Source organism: Heptranchias perlo, chromosome 9 (genome assembly GCF_035084215.1).
Source record: "Heptranchias perlo isolate sHepPer1 chromosome 9, sHepPer1.hap1, whole genome shotgun sequence".
In the NCBI taxonomy this organism is placed as follows: Eukaryota; Metazoa; Chordata; class Chondrichthyes; order Hexanchiformes; family Hexanchidae; genus Heptranchias; species Heptranchias perlo.
This window is the reverse complement of record NC_090333.1, coordinates 20,710,571-20,731,908: the sequence shown is the minus strand read 5'-3', so window position 1 is coordinate 20,731,908 and position 21,338 is coordinate 20,710,571. Positions and strand designations below refer to the sequence as shown.

Sequence of the window (21,338 nt, the reverse complement as noted above, 5' to 3'; positions counted from 1 at the left end):
TGCAGGGTGTTAAAATTCTGCAGTACCTCAGCTCACTCCAACAGCACATACAGCTAAATTATAGGAACATAGGAACAAGAGTAGGCCATTCAGCCCCCTCGAGCCTGTTCTCCCATTCAGTTAGATCATGGCTGATCTATACCTTAACTCCATTTACCTGCTTTTAATCCATATCGTTTGATACCCTTACTTAATAAAAAAATCCGTCAATCTCAGACTTAAACATTTAATTGACCCAGCATCCATAGCCTTTTGGGGCGAGAATTCGAGATTTCCACTACTCTTTCTGTGAGAAAATGCTTCCTGATTTCACTCCTGAAGGGCCAAGCTCTAATTCTAAGATTGTGTCCCCTTGTTTTCGGTTCCCCTGCCAAAGGAAATTGCTTCTCTGCATCTACTCTTATCGAACCCTTTTATAATTTTAAACACCTCAACTTTCTAAACTCAAGGGAATACAAGCCAAGTTTATGCCTCATAATTATTATCCTCATAATTTAACCCTTTACGCCTTGGTATCATTCTGGAGAATCTACGGTTTGGGAATGCAGATTCTGTGGCAAGTCAATGCAGGATTTGGGGACACCTCAAATTTCTATTTATAATAAATACTTTTATAAAATACAGGGTAAAACCATGCTAAACTGATAGCTTTTGTTTAATAGAAAATGTATGTTGTAAGCTGTTTAAAAGCAGTTCACTGGGCTTGGTCTCTGAGCCCCCATTGCTGCTTGGCTATTTACAAAAATATCTACCACTTAACACCTAGCTGTCTTTTTACCGAGCCTGGTGAGAGTACCAGAAATTGAATGTTAAGTAGTAGATTACCAATATGTGGTATACTGATATAAACAGAAAATGCTGGAAACACTCAGCATTTTGCTTTTGTTGGCATGGTATATTAATACCTGGTTTTCTGAATTTGAATGGGATCATTGATTTACACCTCATTAAGATTTATGCATATCACATCTTGCACACATATTTGCTGACTGGATTCTGAGCTTCTGCAAAGCCAGCTGATTAGGAGCAGTAATCCTTATGTATTTTACACCTTACAAACTAAATATGCAGGCAAAGTGTGCAAGGTGTAAATTATGGAGCACAAGGATTCTTGATTATATACATGCAAGTGCAACATTTATATGCAGACATTAATTTCTCTTTCAAATGTCACAAATCAAGAAAGCAGGCAAACAAAGTAAATATATAAATGACAGCAGGATGAAAGAGCATCAGGTGTGATTGAATGTGTCACCCGGCTTCCTCTTGGGAATTCAACTCTGTGGGTAGGAATTTCTGATCTTGCAAAATTAGGCTTAGGTATCAGTAAGGTTTGATAGAATTAAATAGAGGCAGATAGGCTGCTTTCATTTACCATGCCTTTTGGTCACCATCTTTGTTTCCTAAAAGAAGAGTTTGATCCTTGGCACCAGAAGCATCAGGGTAGGAGCCAGGAGCAGCAGTGAGGGGCAGAGCCAGGAGTGAAGTAGTAGGAAAGAGTCAGCAATAGCGATGGAGAGCAAATCAATGCAGGAAGAGTGGGGACAATTTTAATCTAACCTGCCCGTCGGGAAACTGATGGGATCAGATGCACAACCCTGGTTTTACACGCCATATCCAATTAAGTCAATAGAGAGTAATATTGCGCAGGATGCGACATTCCACCCAATCCCGTGGGTTTTCCACTCGGCGAGTTAGGTTAAAATTACCTCCACTGTCTCTGTAAACTTGGGAAGAAGGGAGATAGAAGCAGATTACCTCCGTGAAGTATAAAAAAACTGGAGTGGCTGTTGGCAAGTATAAAAATGATGAAACATTAAAAAAAAACAAGGCAATAACAAAACAGCTTGATTAAATCTTAAAAATATAGTTAATATTTTATGTAGCCAGGTTGAGGAAACCTGGACTGTGTAAATAGAGGAATTGAATCATTTTATGTTTACTGGTTCTTTAGCAACAACTCATTACACAACAGGAAATACTGAGATCCGGAATTTCCTGGAAACGTATGGTGAATAAACAGCATAAGTATGGTGTATTGCCAATTGTCGATGCAAAAGATTGAGGAAATTTGGGCCGTAAGTGACTTGCGTCCATTTATGCTATGCCTGAATTTCCTCGATCTTTAACGCCGAATCTGAGAAATCTCCGCCGAAATCCTTTGCCACTCATTTACAAAGCCTTGCCCACATGCAAAAGTGTAGCTCAGCGAAATTTCTGAATTTACGTTAGTTCTGAACAAGCTGAAAATTTGCACTTAAAATTTTAGATGCAACAGGACGCAAAGTTATATTTCTGGCGTTTTATGGTAATTCTTTTTCCCCCCTTTTTTTTTAATCCTCATTGAGTCCTAAAATGTATTTTCTGTATCTTGGAATGCATCTATATGGCATCAGAATGAATTTCATTAAAAACTGAAAAACTTCCACAGTTGTATATTCTTAAATATTGTTTGCTTAATTTGAATAAATGATAGTTTGATGGATTCAAACTTTAATTTTCATGCATAGTGTCTTGAAAAAAGAATCTGGTGTAGGTTCGGTGTTTTCCTCGGTTGTTTCCACTGATTTCCATTTATTTTACGCCGATTTTTATGTTCTGGCGTATGCTAAGGAGATTCTCCAGAAACAGTGTAACTCGCTGAAGGGGTGATTGGTGTAAATTAAGGCGTAAAGTTTGGCCTAAATTGCTGGTCATGTAGTTTCAGGAAATTCTGGGCCAATATTTTGTTTTTATTTCTTTACTATTTGGAGGAAGTGGCTGCAATCCATTTAACCCACACTCTCTAATCTGGCATATTGTGGTATGAAGCCATGCGATTTATTGACATTTTTTCCCTGATATAGGTGCAAGGATGAAAAATATTGCATTCGATTTGCTCCTATCAGCCAGTTTTTTTCCATTGTTGCTGAATTTTATGACCACAAAAATAACTCATTTTAAGGTTGTAGAAATTTGTGGTTCGTTGGAATTTTCCAGTTCTTCACAAAATGTGAGTTCACTTCTTCGTCTTGTTTAGTTGGTGGGAGGGGTAATTTTATCGCAGCAAACCTAAATCATTTTTGTAATTAATGTTTCATGACAAGATTACTTTACCTTTCAGGTGCCTGAAGTGTGCAGATGCTCCTTGTCAGAAGAGCTGTCCGACTAATCTGGACATAAAGTCATTTATCACCAGCATTGCAAACAAGGTAGGAAATGACTGGTATTTAGGTCCATCTATAAAGGATAAATGATGTGAAGTAGGGCTTACCAAAATTAAATCCTTGAAGCAAAGCTGCAACAGCGTAACCAGTTCATGAGGTTGGCTTTCAGATGCCACAGGGACTGATAATAGGGTGGAAAACCCTAGGTCAAACACATCCATTTTATTTGTGTTGTATGGAGGATTAAAAATTTTGCTCATGATGTTCAGGACTCTCATTCACAAGTGAACCTTGTGGTATTAAAGAATTTACTTCTGGATGAAAATCTAACCAGAAGTGATCCCTTCATTTACATGAGAAGTGTGGATAGTACATTGCTTTACCATTTATTTGTCCAAGGAACAAGCTAATAAAACAGTGCACACATGAAATCGAACACTTATTTAAAAAAATCCTTGATTCAAGCTGTTCTAGTTTACAATGCAGTTAAATGTTTATAAATCATTGATATAACCTCTATTAATGTGACTAAAGGCATAACATGTCTAAATTATAATTTTTCAGGTTGTGTAATCATCCCCCAATAACGTCACGCATCAATATCTCCCCTTTCAAGCAATAAACCACACACATTCAAAAGAATAGATGGCTCAACCCCAAGCCACTGCAAATATAATCTTGGCCATCCAAGAGAAGTAAGAGTGGTCCAATGAAGATGCCCATCCAGTTTATTTTCTCTCCACTTCACTGTGGGGAAAATATCTGGCCTTTACTTGGTGCCTTCTTGCAATAGCAGCAGAGCTAAGATTGTAAATTTAGCAGAGTAGGGGATTGAACTTGTCTCCCTCAATATTGAGCAACATTCAGCACTAGCTTGAACATTTTTTCAATCTGGACTTCAGGTTCCACATGTACGCCGATGACACCCAGCTCTACCTTACTACCACCTCTCTCGACCCCTTTGTGTTGACAGACTGCTTATCTGACATCCAATCCTGGATAAGCTGTTGCCTTCGGCCCCCACCATAAACTCGGTTCTCTAGACACCGATTTCATCCCCCTTCCTGGCCAATGTCTCAGGCTGAACTAGACTGTTTGTAACCTCGGCGTCCTGTATGAACCTGAACTGAGCTTCTGACCCCATATCCTCTTCATCACCGACACCTATTTTCACCTCCATAGCATTGCCTGCTTCGGCCCTTGCCTCAGCCCATTTGCTGCTGAAGCCCTCATCCATGCTTTTGTTACCTCCAGTCTCGACTATTCCAATGCTCTCCGGGCCAGCCTCTCATCTTCCACCCTCCATAAACTTGAGCTCATTCAAAATTTTGCTGCCATTCTAACTTGCACCAAGTCCCATTCCCACATACCCCTGTGCTCACTGACGTACATTGGCTCTTGTTCTAATGCCTTGACTTAATATTTCTCATCCTTATGTACAAATCCTTCCATGGCTTTTCCCCTCTCTATCTTTGTAACTTCCTCCAGCCGTACAACCCTCCGAGAGCTCAGTGGTCCTCCAACACTGGCCTCCTGTGCATCTCCCACTTGCCTCGCCCCACCATTGGCGGCAGTGCCTTCAGCCATCTAGACCCTAAGATCTGGAATTCCCTCCCTAAACCTCTCTCCCTCTCCACTGCTATCTCTTCCTTTAAGATGCTCTTTAAAACCTACCTCTTTGACCAAGCTATTAGTCACCCGTCCTAATGCCTCGTTCTTTGGCTCGGTGTCAATATTTGTCTGATTACGCACTTGTGAAGTGCCTTGGGACATTTTATTACTTTCATAGAATCATAGAAAATAGGAGCAAGAGTAGGCCATTTGGCCCTTCGGGTCTGCTCCGCCATTCAAAATGATCATGGCTGATTGTCTAACTCAGTACCCTGTTCCCACTTTTTCCCCATATCCCTTGATCCCTTTAGCATTAAGAAATATATCTATCTCCTTGAATATATTTAATGACTTGGTCTCCACTGCCTTCTGTGGTAGAGAATTCCACAGGCTCACCACCCTCTGAGTGAAGAAATTTCTCCTCATCTCGGTTCTAAATGGCATACCCCGTATCCTGAGACTGTGACCCTTGGTTATGGATTCCCCAGCCATCGGGAACATCCTCCCTTCATCTAGTCTGTCTAGTCCTGTTAGAATTTTATATGTTTCGATGAGATCACCTCTCATTCTTCTGAACTCTAGTGAATATAGGCCTAGTCGACCCAATCTCTCCTCATACGTCAGTCCTGCCATCCCAGGAATCAGTCTGGTAAACCTTCATTGCACTCCCTCCATGGCAAGGACATCCTTCCTCAGATAAGGAGACCGAAACTGCTCACAATACTCCAGATGTGGTCTCACCAAGGCCCTGTACAACTGCAGTAAGACATCCCTGTTCCTGTACTCAAATCCTCTTGCAATGAACGCCAACACACCATTCGCCTTCCTAACTGCTTGCTGCACCTGAATGCTCGCTTTCAGCGACTGGTGTACAAGGACACTCAGGTCACGTTGCACCTCCCCTTTTCCCAATCTATCACCATTCAGGTAATAATCTGTCTTTCTGTTTTTACAACCAACATTGATAACCTCACATTTATCCACGTTATACTGCACCTGCGATGTTCTTGCCCACTCACCCAACTTGTCTAAATCACATTGGAGCCTCTTTGCATCCTCCTCACAGCTCACATTTCACCCAGCTTTGTGTCGTCTGCAAACTTGGAAATGTTACATTTCGTTCCCTCATCCAAATCATTGATATACATTGTGAATAGCTGGGGCCCAAGCACTGATCCCTGCGGTACCCCACTAGTCACTGCCTGCCAACCGGAAAAAGACCCGTTTATTGCTACTCTCTGCTTCCTGTCTGTCAACCAATTCTCAATCCATGCCAGTATATTCCCCCCAATCCCATGTGCTTTAATTTTGCACACTAACCTCTTGTGTGGGACCTTATCAAAAGCCTTCTGAAAATCCAAGTACACCACATCCACTGGTTCGCCCCTATCTATTCTACTAGTTACATCCTCAAAAAACTCCAGTAGATGTGTTAAGCATGATTTCCCTTTCATAAACCCATGCTGACTTTGTCCAATCCCGTTAATGCCTTCCAAGTGTTCTGTTATCAGATCCTTATAATAGACACTAGCATTTTCCCCACTACTGATGTTAGGCTATCTGGTCTGTAATTCCGTTTTTTCTCTCCCTCCTTTCTTAAATAGTGGGGTTACATTTGCCACCCTCCAATCTGTAGGAACTGTTCCAGAGTCTATAGAATTTTGGAAGATGACCACCAATGCATCCACAATTTCCAGGGCCACTTCCTTTAGTACTCTGGGATGTAGATTATCAGGCCCTGGGGATTTGTCAGCCTTTAGCCCCATTAATTTCCCTAGCACTATTTTATATTTAAAGATGCTATATAAATGTAACTTGTTATGTTACTGGACTAGATAAACGCACAGGGCACTCGTGAGTACTACAAAATGATTTCATCCCACAGCTGAATACTGTATTCATGCAACATTTTTTTGGTATATATGGAATTATCTACAGCGGGTGCAAGCTTTTAATATCCCCATTTCCCTATATTACAGCAGTGACTGTACTTCTAAAATATTTCAGTGGCTGTGAAGCACTTTGGGGTGTTCTGAAATCATGAAAGGCATTATATAAGTGCAAGTTCTTTCTTCTATCTTATACTTACAAACACATTTTAATATATTTGTGTGTGTGTATGCACCCTCTGTTTACCTTGTATTTTGGTATATCCTAAACATCAAGATGTCTTCTTGTGAGAAAAACACCAAGTTGTTTCCATTCATGTTTATATTAAATTGTCTTAAAGAAAGAGAAGTTGAATCGGTAATTGATCAGAACATTTTTTTTATTCGTTCATGGGATGTGGGCGTCGCTGGCGAGGCCGGCATTTATTGCTCATCCCTAATTGCCCTTGAGAAGGTGGTGGTGAGCCGCCTTCTTGAACCGCTGCAGTCCGTATGGTGAAGGTTCTCCCACAGTGCTGTTAGGAAGGGAGTTCCAGGATTTTGACCCAGCGACGATGAAGGAACGGCGATATATTTCCAAGTCGGGATGGTGTGTGACTTGAGGGTAACATGCAGGTGGTGTTGTTCTCATGTGCCTGCTGCTCTTGTCCTTCTAGGTGGTAGAGGTCGCGGGTTTGGGAGGTGCTGTCTAAGAAGCCTTGGCGAGTTGCTGCAGTGCATCCTGCGGATGGTACACACTGCAGCCACTGTGCGCCGGTGGTGAAGGGAGTGAATGTTTAGGGTGGTGGATGGGGTGCCAATCAAGTGGGCTGCTTTGTCCTGGATGGTGTTGAGCTTCTTGAGTGTTGTTGGAGCTGCACTCATCCTGACTTGTGCCTTGTAGATGGTGGAAAGGCTTTGGGGAGTCAGGAGGTGAATCATTCGCCGCAGAATACCCAGCCTCTGACCTGCTCTTGTAGCCAGAGTATTTATGTGGCTGTTCCAGTTAAATTTCTGGTCAATGGTGACCCCCAGGATGTTGATGGTGGGGGATTCTGCGATGGTAATGCCGTTGAATGTCAAGGGGAGGTGGTTAGACTCCCTCTTGTTGGAGATGGTCATTGCCTGGCACTTGTCTGGTGCGAATGTTACTTGCCACTTATGAGCCCAAGCCTGGATGTTGTCCAGGTCTTGCTGCATGCAGGCTCGGACTGCTTCATTATCTGAGGGATTGCGAATGGAACTGAACACTGTGCAATCATCAGCAAACATCCCCATTTCTGACCTTATGATGGAGGGAAGGTCATTGATGAAGCAGCTGAAGATGGTTGGGCCTAGGACACTGCCCTGAGGAACTCCTGCAGCAATACTCTGCGGCTGAGATGATTGGCCTCCAACAACCACTACCATCTTCCTTTGCGCTAGGTATGACTCCAGCCACTGGAGAGTTTTCCCCCTGATTCCCATTGACTTCAATTTTACAAGGGCTCCTTGGTGCCACACTCAGTCAAATGCTGCCTTGATGTCAAGGGCAGTCACTCTCACCTCACCAATTTAAGTTATTACAGCTTTTAAAACAATTCTTTACACTGCAATTTTTTTGATAAGACATTTTCCTATGCTAATATTGTTTCCATTTTGTTTTATGCATTATTGTTGAACAGTTGGTTAATATGTATTCTCATAATTTATGATGTTGTTAAGTTAGTATTAATCTTATTGTTTTGTACATTGTTGCTGAGTCTTCTGTTTATATTGTTTTATAGAACTACTATGGAGCTGCCAAAACCATTCTGTCTGACAACCCCCTCGGTCTAACTTGTGGGATGGTATGTCCAACCTCTGACCTCTGTGTGGGAGGATGCAATTTACATGCATCTGAAGAAGGAGCTATTAACATAGGTGGACTGCAACAGTTTGCCACAGAGGTATGCAGAAAGTATCTGAATATTACATACGTCAGTATTCAGTGACGTTTTATAAACTTATGTTGTTATGAATTTATATTTTCACCAGTATGTCAGTTTTTTTTCAAAACAGTTAATTATTTCACATAACCATTGAAGTGACTTTCAGGTTATGAACATTTTCTGAAATGATATTGTTATACGGGTTTTGATGTAACAGCAATAAGTGTTTAGAATAAGCAATACATTATATAGTAAAGAACTACATTGTAGACACCGATGATCACCCACACACATTTCATGTCATCCATAAAATAATGGCCCATGTGGTGAGTGCAGCAGGTGTCATAATGATGCAGGATACTACATTGCTTTAATGGTTCATATTTATTTATAGAATGGGCAGACCTGATGATGCAGTGTCTTCGTGAACTTAATGTGCTGTCCCCGTGAAAGATTGCACATGAAGTCTGGAATCTTTTTTTCCCAAATGATGAGTTATTGAGGATTTGCCAACTGACCAGCATTGTTTGTATGTATTTCCTGGATACTTGTTTGAAGCAGTCGAGATAAAGTCCTGGAAGCGGATTACTGCACCTTGAGGAGCGGTGTGGTGAAAGCATTTTCTTTTTTTCAAATGCACAGTGAATAGAATGGATAGCAAAAGTTTGTGGTGCAGCTAGGGGTGACTCTCTTGTGTTGGAAAAAATCTTCTAAAAATCCTATTGGTGACCCATTTGTAAAATAGTCTGCCTTCACTGGCTAATACGTAAAATCAAAATGTGTGGACTGTCATCACGAGACACTAGTATTTATGCTCTCAAATTGGTGAGTATCCAACATAGCCATTACATTGACTACACTTAAGTAGTATTCTGCATTTGACTTCAAAAAGTGTGATATTGCACACTATGGAATAGAAATTACTGTTGACAAAGTGACTGGACGAGCGCTTATCCCATTTATCCAAATTTATCTCTATTTTAATGGAGGCACCAATGCATTTAATATAAACTGGTTAAAGCCTGTGCCAAATCATTTAGTTCTAACATATTAAGCATTCACACAATAATAATCACCAAAAGTAATTTATACCCTTATAATTTTTGACAGAAACTCCTTTTACTGTAAATTCTAGGAAAACGTGAGCAGATTGGGCAGTGCCACTTTTTAAAGCTTACTACAACTGCTATAGAATTTGTGCTGTTTAGGAAGTCATGCACATTTAAATGAAGGTCATAAGGTAGTTCAGTCACAATGGAAGTTCTCTGCATGCTTTTTGTAGTAGTTTGTGGCAAGATTGAGTAGATTCATCTCGTTTATTATTGGTTATACTTGTGTTATTGATAGCAGAGGAAAGAAGATGCAGGACGTGCTGACACAACATGTGATGGAGTACCTCACACCAAAACCAGTGATAGTATTAATGACAACTGTAAGGTGTCTGTTATTGCAGTCGTGGTGCTTTTGACAGTGAGTGTCTGTCACCTAATACTGGTAAAGTAGTGATGATTGTGGCTGCCTATTGTGCAGCCAGTCCGCCTGCATGATAAATGTCAGATTCAGTATTAGAAATATAGGCTTACATAAAGAAAATAGATTAGGCTTATAATAGGTGTCATAGTTGTGATAAATCCAATAGCAAAATGGGTAGTGTTTAGAGAACAAGTGCAAGTAATAACTTTGGACTTGATTTGTGACATTGGTCTGTCCTATAATAAGGATTGTATTTCATTTAAAACTGGAAAGGATTAGTAACAAAGCATTTTAGTTTGATTGCTTGATTCAATTTACTAAATTTGTACCATTATATTTAAGGCTATTAAGTGTTCATTTTTGAAGGAGCTGTTGCCAGAAGGGCACTGTTCTCCACATATTCTTGATTGCCCCTGCATCCAGCCATCTGGACAGCAGTCCAAAAAATCGCAAGGAACATAAACACTCTAAAAATTTCAGACATCCCAGTTCAGTGCGAGCTGGGCCTGCCCAGTGGTGAGAAAGGGTCAGCCACAACACACAGGCTAGCATGATTCTCATTACTAGCTGCAAAAAGATGCACCCCCCCCCTCTATGATGAAGTGCAGCCCCGCCCACAACAAACGCATGGATACAATATATATGGGGCATCTGCCAATCAGAATGGGTGATGTTTGGCTTCTGCCTAAATTTGGGGCAACACCACATGGACTCGGGCCTGATTTTGGAGACCTGCAAACTACCCACTCAGCATAGCAACCCATCCATTGATTGTGAGGGGCACCAATCCTAACAAACATGACCACCAGTTTTCAGGAGCCTTCCCCATCAGCCCGAACCTTAATTAAACCAGAACCTAGGACCAATCAAGCTGCTTTGTCCCCCCTCTCCCCAAACAGCATTGTTCCCAGTGCAAGCAGCCTGATGTGATGATACATTCACCTCTCTCAAGAAGTCAGGATGTGCAGTGACTTCACTATATATGGGAATGTACACTGTCATAAAATGTGTGTGATTGTACACCTATATATAATGATTTTATAAAATTTCTATGTGAATGCACCCTTAATCATACAACAATGGATCCATAAATAGATGTGTATGTAATAGCTTCATAAATTGAGAGTGTACATTTTCAGAACCTGACAATTACCATCTCAACCAGAATTTTGGGTGTTGGAACTGTTATGTTCCTTCATCTAGTTGAACCAACCCAAAGCAAATTTTGTGCTGCTATCTCCAAATTACCCATTACTTTAAACTTGCAGAACGAAAGGGTCTAATTACCTGATTACTCACTCCACTTGAACAATACCTTCATTAATACGATGGTCTAAAAAAAATTAATGTGATGCTGTCGTGTATTTGAATTTAGTTTCACTGTGATGTGACATTTAAAATCTGGATTCTAATTCCAAAAAAAATGATTTCCAATGAAAATGATTATTTTCAGTGCTTTGTTTATTGGCTTTTTCTATATTTTAATTTTAATATCCTTTAAAATGTGAAAATTTACAGATAGAGAATTCTAACAGTAATTATGTTTGGAAAGGGGACGTTAGGGTTTATTATGATGGGCTTGTCAAGCATACAGACTTATTTTTTCACTTTAGTTCTCTTCCTTTACGGTTGATTTTGTAATATTTATTGGAAGTGAGAGGTAACATTTCTTCTTTTGTCTAGATTTTAAAGCCAAAAGTGTTTAATTTATTAAGAAAAGATACAATAATATTATATTTTATAGAAGTAACTCTGTAATCATGCCAAGTAAGTATCGGGTTGGCTTCGTTGGTAGCACTCTCCTCTGATGGTACATTCGCACTGTAGGCAATGAACTGAGAGTGAATCACCCAAGTTTAATTTGGGTTTGGAGAGCCAACCCATACTGGTCCTTCCAAAACCCAATCTTACTTCCTGGGCTTAAATTGAAGACTGATACCATTCAGGTAGATGTTAACAATCCAAAGAAGAATAGGGAGTTTTTCTAATGTTTTGTTTTACATTGCTCCTTTGAGCAACTACACCAAACAGTTTAACTGGTCATTTATCTCCAGGGCAGCATCAGATCCATGCAACCCTTGTCATTACACGGGGCCCTGAATGGATCCAGTGATACGTTTGTCTAGTAAAATGTAGGGCCTCCAAACTGAACCTTTGTACAGGGCCCCGGCAAGGCAAACACCACCCCTGATTATCTGATTATTGTTTGTGGGATGTTGTGATGCTGTGTTTGTCTGAAGTACTTTACAGTATTTCTTGAATGCATGATAAGGTGTGATAAATGCAAGTCAGTCTTCTAGACATTTTGTGTGCTACATTGAATACACAAATTTCTTTCTAGCTTGGGGATTATGAACTTATGTTCCACCATATATTACTTTAAACCATGAATATAAATATATATGTATATATCTAAGTCTTGTATCTAGTGCCTGTCTTTCATGTTTCAGAGAGTTTCATTTAGTTATAGATGAAAAACAATTTTTAAAAGAAGAGAAAAAAAAGCTCTGCACTTCCTGTTTGTTTTTTCTGACCCAAGGGCAGAAGCCAGGATTTACGGTCAGCTGTCATTGATAAAAAATTCCCTCCCTAATTAGCCTCTAATTGACTTAAGGTTGTGCCCACAGGAAACAGCTGAGCAATGGTCTTATAATGGCACACCAAGTTGGACATCTTAGCAACTAAACATCGTAACTATGTTATTATGTTTTACTACGTTGAAGCTATATAAATGCAAGTTGTTGTATTTTAACTAAACCAAGGAAATATTTATTGCAACAGTGAAATGGGATTAAGTCTCCAGTTGTACCATAGAAATCTCAGACGAATATTTGTATAGTGCAGTGCTCAGTTGACAGGTCCAAGTTACAATACTGACTGTGTCTTACACTGAGCTAGTGACAGGGGAGCTCTATATATCATATATGTATGCACATACACAGATTACTGCTCCTTGTGTTTAATTTTTCACGTAGTAAGTACACCAGTAGAAGTGATGGTTCTCTTATGGGTAAAAGAATTAAAAATAAGCTTATAAAATTCTCAGAAAGTCCACCTGCCTGAGAACTTTTGAAATGTGGTTTCACAGTCCAACTGGTATGAGACTGCCCACTATAGAATGTTTTGTGATTTTTGCTTCAGGCTGTAGGGTGTCTAATATCCAACATTACTCCCAATTTATACTGCCACATTAATGCCAATTATGCACCCAAATCTATATTTCACTGACACAAAAGTAATAGCATAACTGCAGACTAGGAGCACTATCAGACATGCAGTCACCTTCATTTCACCTTAGTAGCTATCCATAGCCATGGAGGGATCAACAACAACTTGCATTTAACGTAGTAAAATATCCCAAGGTGTTTCACAGGAGCGTTATCAAACAAAATTTGACAGTGAGCCACATAAGGAGATATTAGGACAGGTGGCCAAAAGCTTGGTCAAAGAGGTAAGTTTTAAGGAGCATCTTAAAGGAGGAGAGAAAGGTGGAGAGGTTTAGAGAGGGGATTCCAGAGCTTTGGGCCTAGGCAACTGAAGGCACAGCCGCCAATGGTGAAGCGATTAAAATCGGGGATGCGCAAGAGGCAAGAATTGGAGTAGCGGAGAGATCTTGGAGGGTTATAGGGCTGGAGGAGGTTACAGAGATAGGGAGGGGCAAGGCCATGGAAGGATCACATGCTGTTTGACTGCCTCATCCAGTTCTAAACCGCATTTACCTTAGTACCATCACTACCGACGGAACAACAATTATCAAGATGGAGACATTAACAGCAATTTCCCCAGAGGAACTGACACCACTCGATGGAGCCTGGTGAAACATGCCATTAATGGGGGAGGCCGGGGTAACAGGGACACTTCGTTCACTGAGATCAAATAATCCTTTCATGCTTAGTTCTTAGAAGTTGCTGCTTGTTCCCTGAACCCAACATTCAAAGCATAATTTACACGCATAAGGTTACTTTAAAGCTTTTTGACCTCTGATGTTTAACCTTTAAAACAAATCAATAGATTTGGAGATATACTAATATGGTGATACCTGCAAAGTTGCTCCCCGAAATACTTTCGAGAATTGTTCAGTTTGTGTGTGTGTTATGTGTGAATGTGAGATAGATGTAACATATGCACTTAGCATAATACATCTTTGCATATATACAGCCATTTTAATTCTTGCTAGACAATTGAGATTAATTAGAATTTTTTTGAATGTTTTTTGATCAAGCAGAAGGAACAAGTTTTTCAATTTCAATATTTTTTCTCTCTTAACTACCTAGGTGTTCAAAGAGATGAAGATTCCTCAGATTCGGAATCCATCACTTCCGCCTCCAGAAGAATTACCTGAAAGCTTCCAGGCTAAAATAGCCCTGATTGGATGTGGTCCTGCCAGTATCAGTTGTGCTTCCTTTTTGGCTCGATTAGGCTATTCAGACGTCACAATATTTGAAAAACACGAATATGTTGGAGGTTTGAGGTAGATTTTGCCTTTTGCTTCCGTAACCATAATTAAGTTGAGACATTGTACAAAGTTATGCGTTCTGCCTGCAGTTTACTCTACCAACTGATGTCATTTTCTGAATGTCAAACTTTACACTGAAAATCTAGACATCTTATAGTTGACAAAAGGATTTACTTTTAATTATTCACTATGCTTTTCTCCTACTTTGAGAATATGTTGCAGTGAGATTAAAAAGAAAGGAGTCTAATAATTATCCAATTGTAATATGTTTATAATTTTAGAATTGTGGCAATAGCCACTGGTTGTACCAGACCACAGCTGCATTATACCTAACAGTGAAGTGTCCAAATTGAGCCTAATTTAGGTAGTCCATAAAAAAAGTCCATATAAAAGAGTTGCTAGGAGGATATTATGTTAAATTCAAATCATATCTTCTTTTGGTTGATTTTCTTTTTTATGAAGTTTGCATTGTGCAGTATAGTTAGAGAAAGCATTGCTCCGTGTATGCATGCATGAAGCACTGCTGACCAATCTCCCAGTGCCAGAAACATTTTTGAAGATTAAAAAGAACAGATGCACTTGTTTTTTTCCCCAGTCACTTAAGATTGCTGTTATACAGCAGCTACCAATCTGAGACCCGTACTTGCCAGCTGCAATGCACAGATGGCAGAATAGATGAAGAAATCTGCACATGTGGGCTTCTACACATGCACAGAGCTCCATTCCTCCAGTCGCTAATTTTTAATGTTAGGAAAGAGAGGTCTACTTTCTAATAATGTTAAACAGATTCCACGTAAAGTTTTTATAAAGTTCCCAGGGGCCCAGTGGATTACTTATGAACTTTTAAAATGTGCTTTTGCTCAGGTCTGGTATTATACTGAAGCTATTGAAACTCAAAGCAGTGTAAAATGGACTCTTAGGTGAGTCTTGTACTTCTTGGCATTAGTGTGCTTTGACACTCAAGTCATATTATCCACCCAAAACCACTTTGCATCAGCATGAGAATGCAATCTGCATCCCAAAATGGAGGCACCATCGATTTTATTTTATTTTAAAACTTGCCTTTTTAGCAGAGCTTCATAATGATTGCTCTTTTTAAACTGCACTTTTAACATTGAATTGATGCCCTACACAAATGCCAAAAGTGCAATATTAAACCCAGTTATCATTGGTGTTCTGCAAAATCTGCTTCATTGGGATGTAAGGCAGAACCAAAATCATTACAGATCCATCTGCTCTGTGAAATGGTAAAACTATGGTATCAGATTACCTTGAATTTTAAACGATTGCAATTCCCCCAAAGGATTTGTGACAGTTATCAGACTGAAGATTTTCTGATAGAAACCTAAAAATCTTGCATCTAACTATTTAAATGCATCCACTACAGTATCAAAATGAATGACTAAAATAAATGAGTCTTGTTAAAAGGATACAAAGCAAGTTCTTAAAAGGGGAAGAACATTGTACTGAATGTAATAACCCCAAAAGATTATAAAAGGAGATATCTATGCACTTGCTGGCCTAGAAATTTGTTTAGGCCCGTTTTTGTGCCTTAAATGGCAAGCACATTGGGAGTGCATGTCAGAAGCCGAAGGCCTGAGGCTCATCCAAAATTGGGCTTCGGGCATCGTCACATATTTCTGGTGAGCTGCAGGCTCCTGTCACACCTCCAGAAGCAGTTTGATGGTGTACTGACAATTCCTTGGGGGGAGGGGAAGGAGAACGGGAGGGAGGCTAGCAGGGGCAGTTAGAGGCTGGCAGTAGTGCATGAAGTCAAGTATAAAAAATACTTACATTTTTGTTGGCGGCCGCTGGTTAGGCCTCAGCAAACACAGGAAAACCTGAGCGTGCCCGGCTTATCTCCGCTCAACCCTGACCAATTTGGGAGAGGGGTCCCGAAACAGGTGTTAGGCCTCTCATTAACATATGCAAGGGGCCTAATGCCTGGTTTAGGCAGTCGCAGCCACCAGGGACGGCTGAAAAGCACCCAACCCAATATGCGGTCGGACGTATTTCAGGTATCCTTGGGCCACAGGACAAAGCCCTACAAAATTGGTTATTTTTTCCCATTTTATGGCTGAAAAATGGGGTCCAATTACCTGATCACTATCCTTAGTACCATAATGATCTTCTAGTTAGCAGATATTTAGCGAAGAACTCCACCAGATGTGATATCATGAGCTTTCACTCTAATGACAGTATGGGGTAGATTGTTATCCTGCAACCACACCAATTTGCGTGATAGTCGGATGGCAGAGGTACAAAAATCTGAAGGAAATTAGTACTGCCAGTTTCCCACCTGTTCAAGGCCCTGCTCGATCTTCAGCTCAGGACTGGGGCAGGCGTTTGAAGCTTCCATCCAAAGTAGGCGGGAACTTCATGAACATATGTGGGAATGGGCTCCGCCCCATTTTTAGGCTCATGGACAAACTGGACACAGAATTTCCAGCACGCCAGTGAAACCTGGTGGGGGACAAGGCTCAGTTAGGCCTGCAGGCAGAAGGGTATTTAAAAAACACACATGTTTAAGGGTGAATACATTAGGCAGTTCCTTCTTGTAATGTTTTTTTTCTGGCTGGCACTTAGGCTTTCATGATTCTTTCTGCCAGATGTAGTTATTTATTCATTTTTTTAATCCGGGCTTCCTTTATTGGCACCAGAAGGTTTGCCACCAAGAATCCTTCGAGGTGATGTGTTTGGAGGAAAAGGGGATTAGTGGAAGGATGCCAGGCAGGTCAGGTGGCCCGAGAGGTGCTCTGGGCCCTCCTGCTCGCTCCTGCACCCCAACATCTGCAGAGAGAAGTAGCAATTCTCACTTTGGCAGATGTTGTCTCTTCCCAATGATGGCTGTGCCAGCTGACCCTAAGTGACATCGTAATTAGATGCGAATACCCATTTAACCTTTATGCTGGAAGGTTCTTCAGAAGCATCACAATCACAGCATGTCATGTTTTACATGGTATTGCATGAAAGAAGGCATGCCAAGGTGATCAGGAGCCAGCTTTGCCTGTTTGGCCCCACCTACCAAGCTGCCACTAACCATTTCTGCGGGCTCTGGAAAACCCAGCTGGGAATGACTGTGGTAACCTGCCATCTCAGAGTCTGAATCAGCAGACGGAGATTGACAAGCTCTGCCATCTGCTGCAGGGTCACCAGCGGCTACCATGCAGCACAGAGCTTGCACGTGTTCAGTGACAGTAACTGTCAGCTGTAGCCTGAATCTTGGTTGCATCTTCTTGCAGGCATGTTGCAGTGCTGAACAATGGGACAGTGCTGTAGAGTGGCACAGACAAAAACTATTCTCACAAGCATCTGATGCAGCACCACCTTGACTTTAAGTTACGTTTTGTACAAAATATCTGTCCTAATATTGCCTTTCACCAGAAATTCAACACAATAGCAGAGGATCAAAAGTTAACAGTATGTGTACTGATATCTCCATTTTATAATATCTAGAAATTTAGCTTCTCGTTTAATCATGCGTGCTAATGTTTGTGCAACTGTGAAGCAGTGTACACTTAAATTCAAACATGTGTAATGCAAATGTTTTACATTCATGAAAATTTAGTTCAGGTTAACAATAGTTTGAGATTGGATATCAGTAACAACCACATTAACAAGTACGTATGAACCTCATTTGGTCTCTAACTAAAGTGATAGTCCATGTAAAATAAACAAATTAATGCCTTTATTAACATAGTAGAAAAATAAACTTCATACTAACCCATTTGTTACTAGCATGATTCAATCCATAAATATGTTAGTTTTGTGGAGACGTACTGCTTTGTAATGCTACGTATAATCAAAATTTGGCTGCACACATTATCAGGGATGTGTGATGTGTGAAATGGAAATTTTTTTTCACACTGGTGCAGTAGGGAGTGCTCTTTTGAGGTTGAGGCCAAGGCGTGCTATAGTTGAGCAGACGGTATTTTATTTCTGCAGCTGACTGTGCTCGCTCTACCTGACCTTGGGAATGCTTGATGCTTACATTGGCAAGTGGGCCAGTAACCAGAGGACACAGATTTAAGATAATTGGCAAAAGAACCAGAGGGGTGATAAGAATTTTTTTTTATGCCGTGAGTTATTATGATCTGGAATGCACTGCCTGAAAGGTTGGCGGAAGCAGATTCAATAGTAACTTTCAAAAGATATCTACTTGAAAAGGAAAAAAATTGCAGGGCTCTGGAGAAAGAGCAGGGGAGTGGGACTAATTAAGTAGCTCTTTCAAAGAGCCGGCATAGGCATGATAGGCTGAATGGCCTCCTTCTGTGCTGTGAGATTCTATGATTCTGTGACTGGATACCTTAAAATAGAAAAGTGCTCTATTTTTCATCAATGCGCCATCTCACCTGAGGAACACAAAATCTCACCCATATCACCAAAAAGTTGAAAAAAGCATCATCATTGCGCTTATGAGTAGTACAAATTAATTTTTAAAAAATAAAGCAATGATTTATAATAGGTTAAGAAGACAGTTTAAAGCATGAATTAAAATATGTCCTTTTAACATAATTGTTAATTATTTTTTAAAGATGCCGTTTTTTAAAAAAAAATTAAACAATGAACTTTAAATTAAAATTTCTGATTTTAGTTTCAAGAAATTTTAAATCAGATTGTGAAACTACAATAAATAGTCATTCCTTCTTGGCAGCAAAAAATTAATGTTATTTTAAATTTAAAAAACAGAAATGTGATAAATGTTGGTTTCCATTTAGAGAAAACCTTTTGCAGTCATTGAGGAATAATGAAACTTGCTTTCCTTTTTTGTAGCACATCTGAGATCCCTCAGTTCAGATTGCCTTATGATGTTGTCAAGTTTGAGACCAAGCTGATGAAGGACCTTGGTGTGAAGGTAATGGAACAACACAGCCAATCTGCATGCACAAGAGAATAAAGAATGGGTTGACGTTTACTGAAGATTAACAGCAAAATGTCACACACATTAGTAAAGCACAATTAAAAGTCACCGTTTTTGGAATTGGGAAGGATAGCTTCTTTAGTTCAGAGAATTTGTCTGTCTGCGGTTTGAATGCCACCAGTCTAGAAAAGGGCAATCAATAGTTCTGTCTTGACTTAGCAGCATGTGATTAATTATCTGAGAGAAAACAAATTCATAAATTGTTGTGAATATTCAGCATAATAAATTGAATTTTTTTTCCTCAAGATGTGTTTGTACTTTGGTTGTGCAACATTTTACATGTAAAATTTTGAGGAAGAAAATAACAGATGTTTTAAAAGATCAGATTTTTTAATTCAGTTTACCAGAGGTTATCAAATTCAGATTTCATAGCTATTTATTTAAAACAAAATCATAACTATCATCTTTTCCCATATCAATTTAAAAAATGAGTACCTGCGTCTTGATAGGGTCAATATTCTCTGAGCATGTTTCAGCACAAGAAAGTTTACATTCAAATATTGCAATGGCAAATTCTACATATTTTTAAGTTCTAGCATAGAGTTTTCAAAAATGCTTTTTTTAAAAAAATGAGGGCTCCTGTAGTTTCCAAAAATTCTACAATGTGAAAAAATATAAAGGTATAAAATATAAAAGTGTATCATAGTTCTGTTTTTAAAAAAAATGACATACATGAACACTAAAGCATGTGATCATCCTTTTTATCTTGTGATTCTGTTAAGATTGTCTTTGGTAAAGGTCTGGGAATTGAAGGAATGACTCTGGAGACCTTGAAGCAAGATGGATATGAAGCAGTCTTCATCGGTATAGGTCAGTGTACCAATTGTATTGGTATTCTTTTGCCTTGTTTGAAAAGAGAATAGTCTTTTAAACTTTAAAACCCTCACAATAGGTTGCAGTACACAGGTGTGAAATTTTATATCTGTTAAAGGTTCATTATTTTGAATTGGGATTTGACTTATTAAAGCCACATAATGAAATGTTTTGTTCAACAGGAAAATCAATTGAAATTTAAGTCTCAAGTCTCATCAACAAAACAGCTGATGAATGCTTGCAAGTTTTATACAAATACAAGATCTAGTTTAGATCTAATAGTGCAAACAGCTTGCACTATCTCAGTAACAAATGTTAAGAAATATTTAAAGATGGACAATTGATATGTATTGGCTAAAACAATGTAATCTAAGTGAGGGCTCACTTATTGCTGTCGATTTTGACGTTTTGCACAATAACGCATAAACAAGTGTCTCTGAATATTGCATCATTTCAATAATGAATAAAATCTTCAGCAAATTAGCACATCCTTTTAAATAAATCTTTGGAAAGGCATTATGCTGGCATTCTAATAATTTAAATTGAGAATCAATAAGCATTGTTATTTAAGATAGCATAAACATATAGACCTCAACAAGCTTGATGATGAGCTTATTTCTCAAATGCCTTTTTTCCTGCAAATATCAGTTATTTTTAAATACCATTTTATACGGTAGCAAAATATCTAAAATTATACAATGGCTCACCAAAAGTTTTGATTTATTGATCTTTGAAATAATATCATAGAAACATACAGTTGATTTCAGTGATGGTAAGCAATGTGGGACTTTGCTTTTCAGTCTGTGTTCCAACATTTTTAATAGATTAAAAATGAGCAGGTGCTGCATTTGATACAAATGTTCTTGTACAAAGAGTATTTTTTAGTTTTGGGGTGCTAAATTGGGCCGTGTAGCACCCGTTGTTTCACGCGACACAGCCTCTCCAACATCCAAGATGGTGTCTTGGCTGCGCACACACGTTTCCAATGTGACGCGCGCCCGATACCATCTTGGTATAGGAGTTAGCGCATGCGCAAATACCGAACGTCGGAAGCATGTAAAGTAAGGAGAAGATTGATACAATCAGTGTACAATGCTGATTTAAAGTGACAGACACCATTTTGGGATTTATTCTCAACTC

At 39.5% G+C, this 21,338-nt stretch overlaps 1 protein-coding gene across 2 annotated transcripts in view; it reads left to right on the top strand.

Moving 5' to 3' along the window:
- Positions 1 to 21,338, top strand: part of LOC137325178 (dihydropyrimidine dehydrogenase [NADP(+)]-like) — a 598,790-nt gene that overhangs the window by 233,783 nt on the left and 343,669 nt on the right. For both annotated transcript variants that reach the window (XM_067989971.1, XM_067989972.1), the window contains exons 4-8: positions 3,104 to 3,191; positions 8,392 to 8,553; positions 14,283 to 14,479; positions 19,238 to 19,319; positions 20,108 to 20,195. In XM_067989971.1, coding sequence (XP_067846072.1) covers positions 3,104 to 3,191; positions 8,392 to 8,553; positions 14,283 to 14,479; positions 19,238 to 19,319; positions 20,108 to 20,195 — 617 coding nt within the window. The remainder of the gene's footprint in view (positions 1 to 3,103; positions 3,192 to 8,391; positions 8,554 to 14,282; positions 14,480 to 19,237; positions 19,320 to 20,107; positions 20,196 to 21,338) is intronic.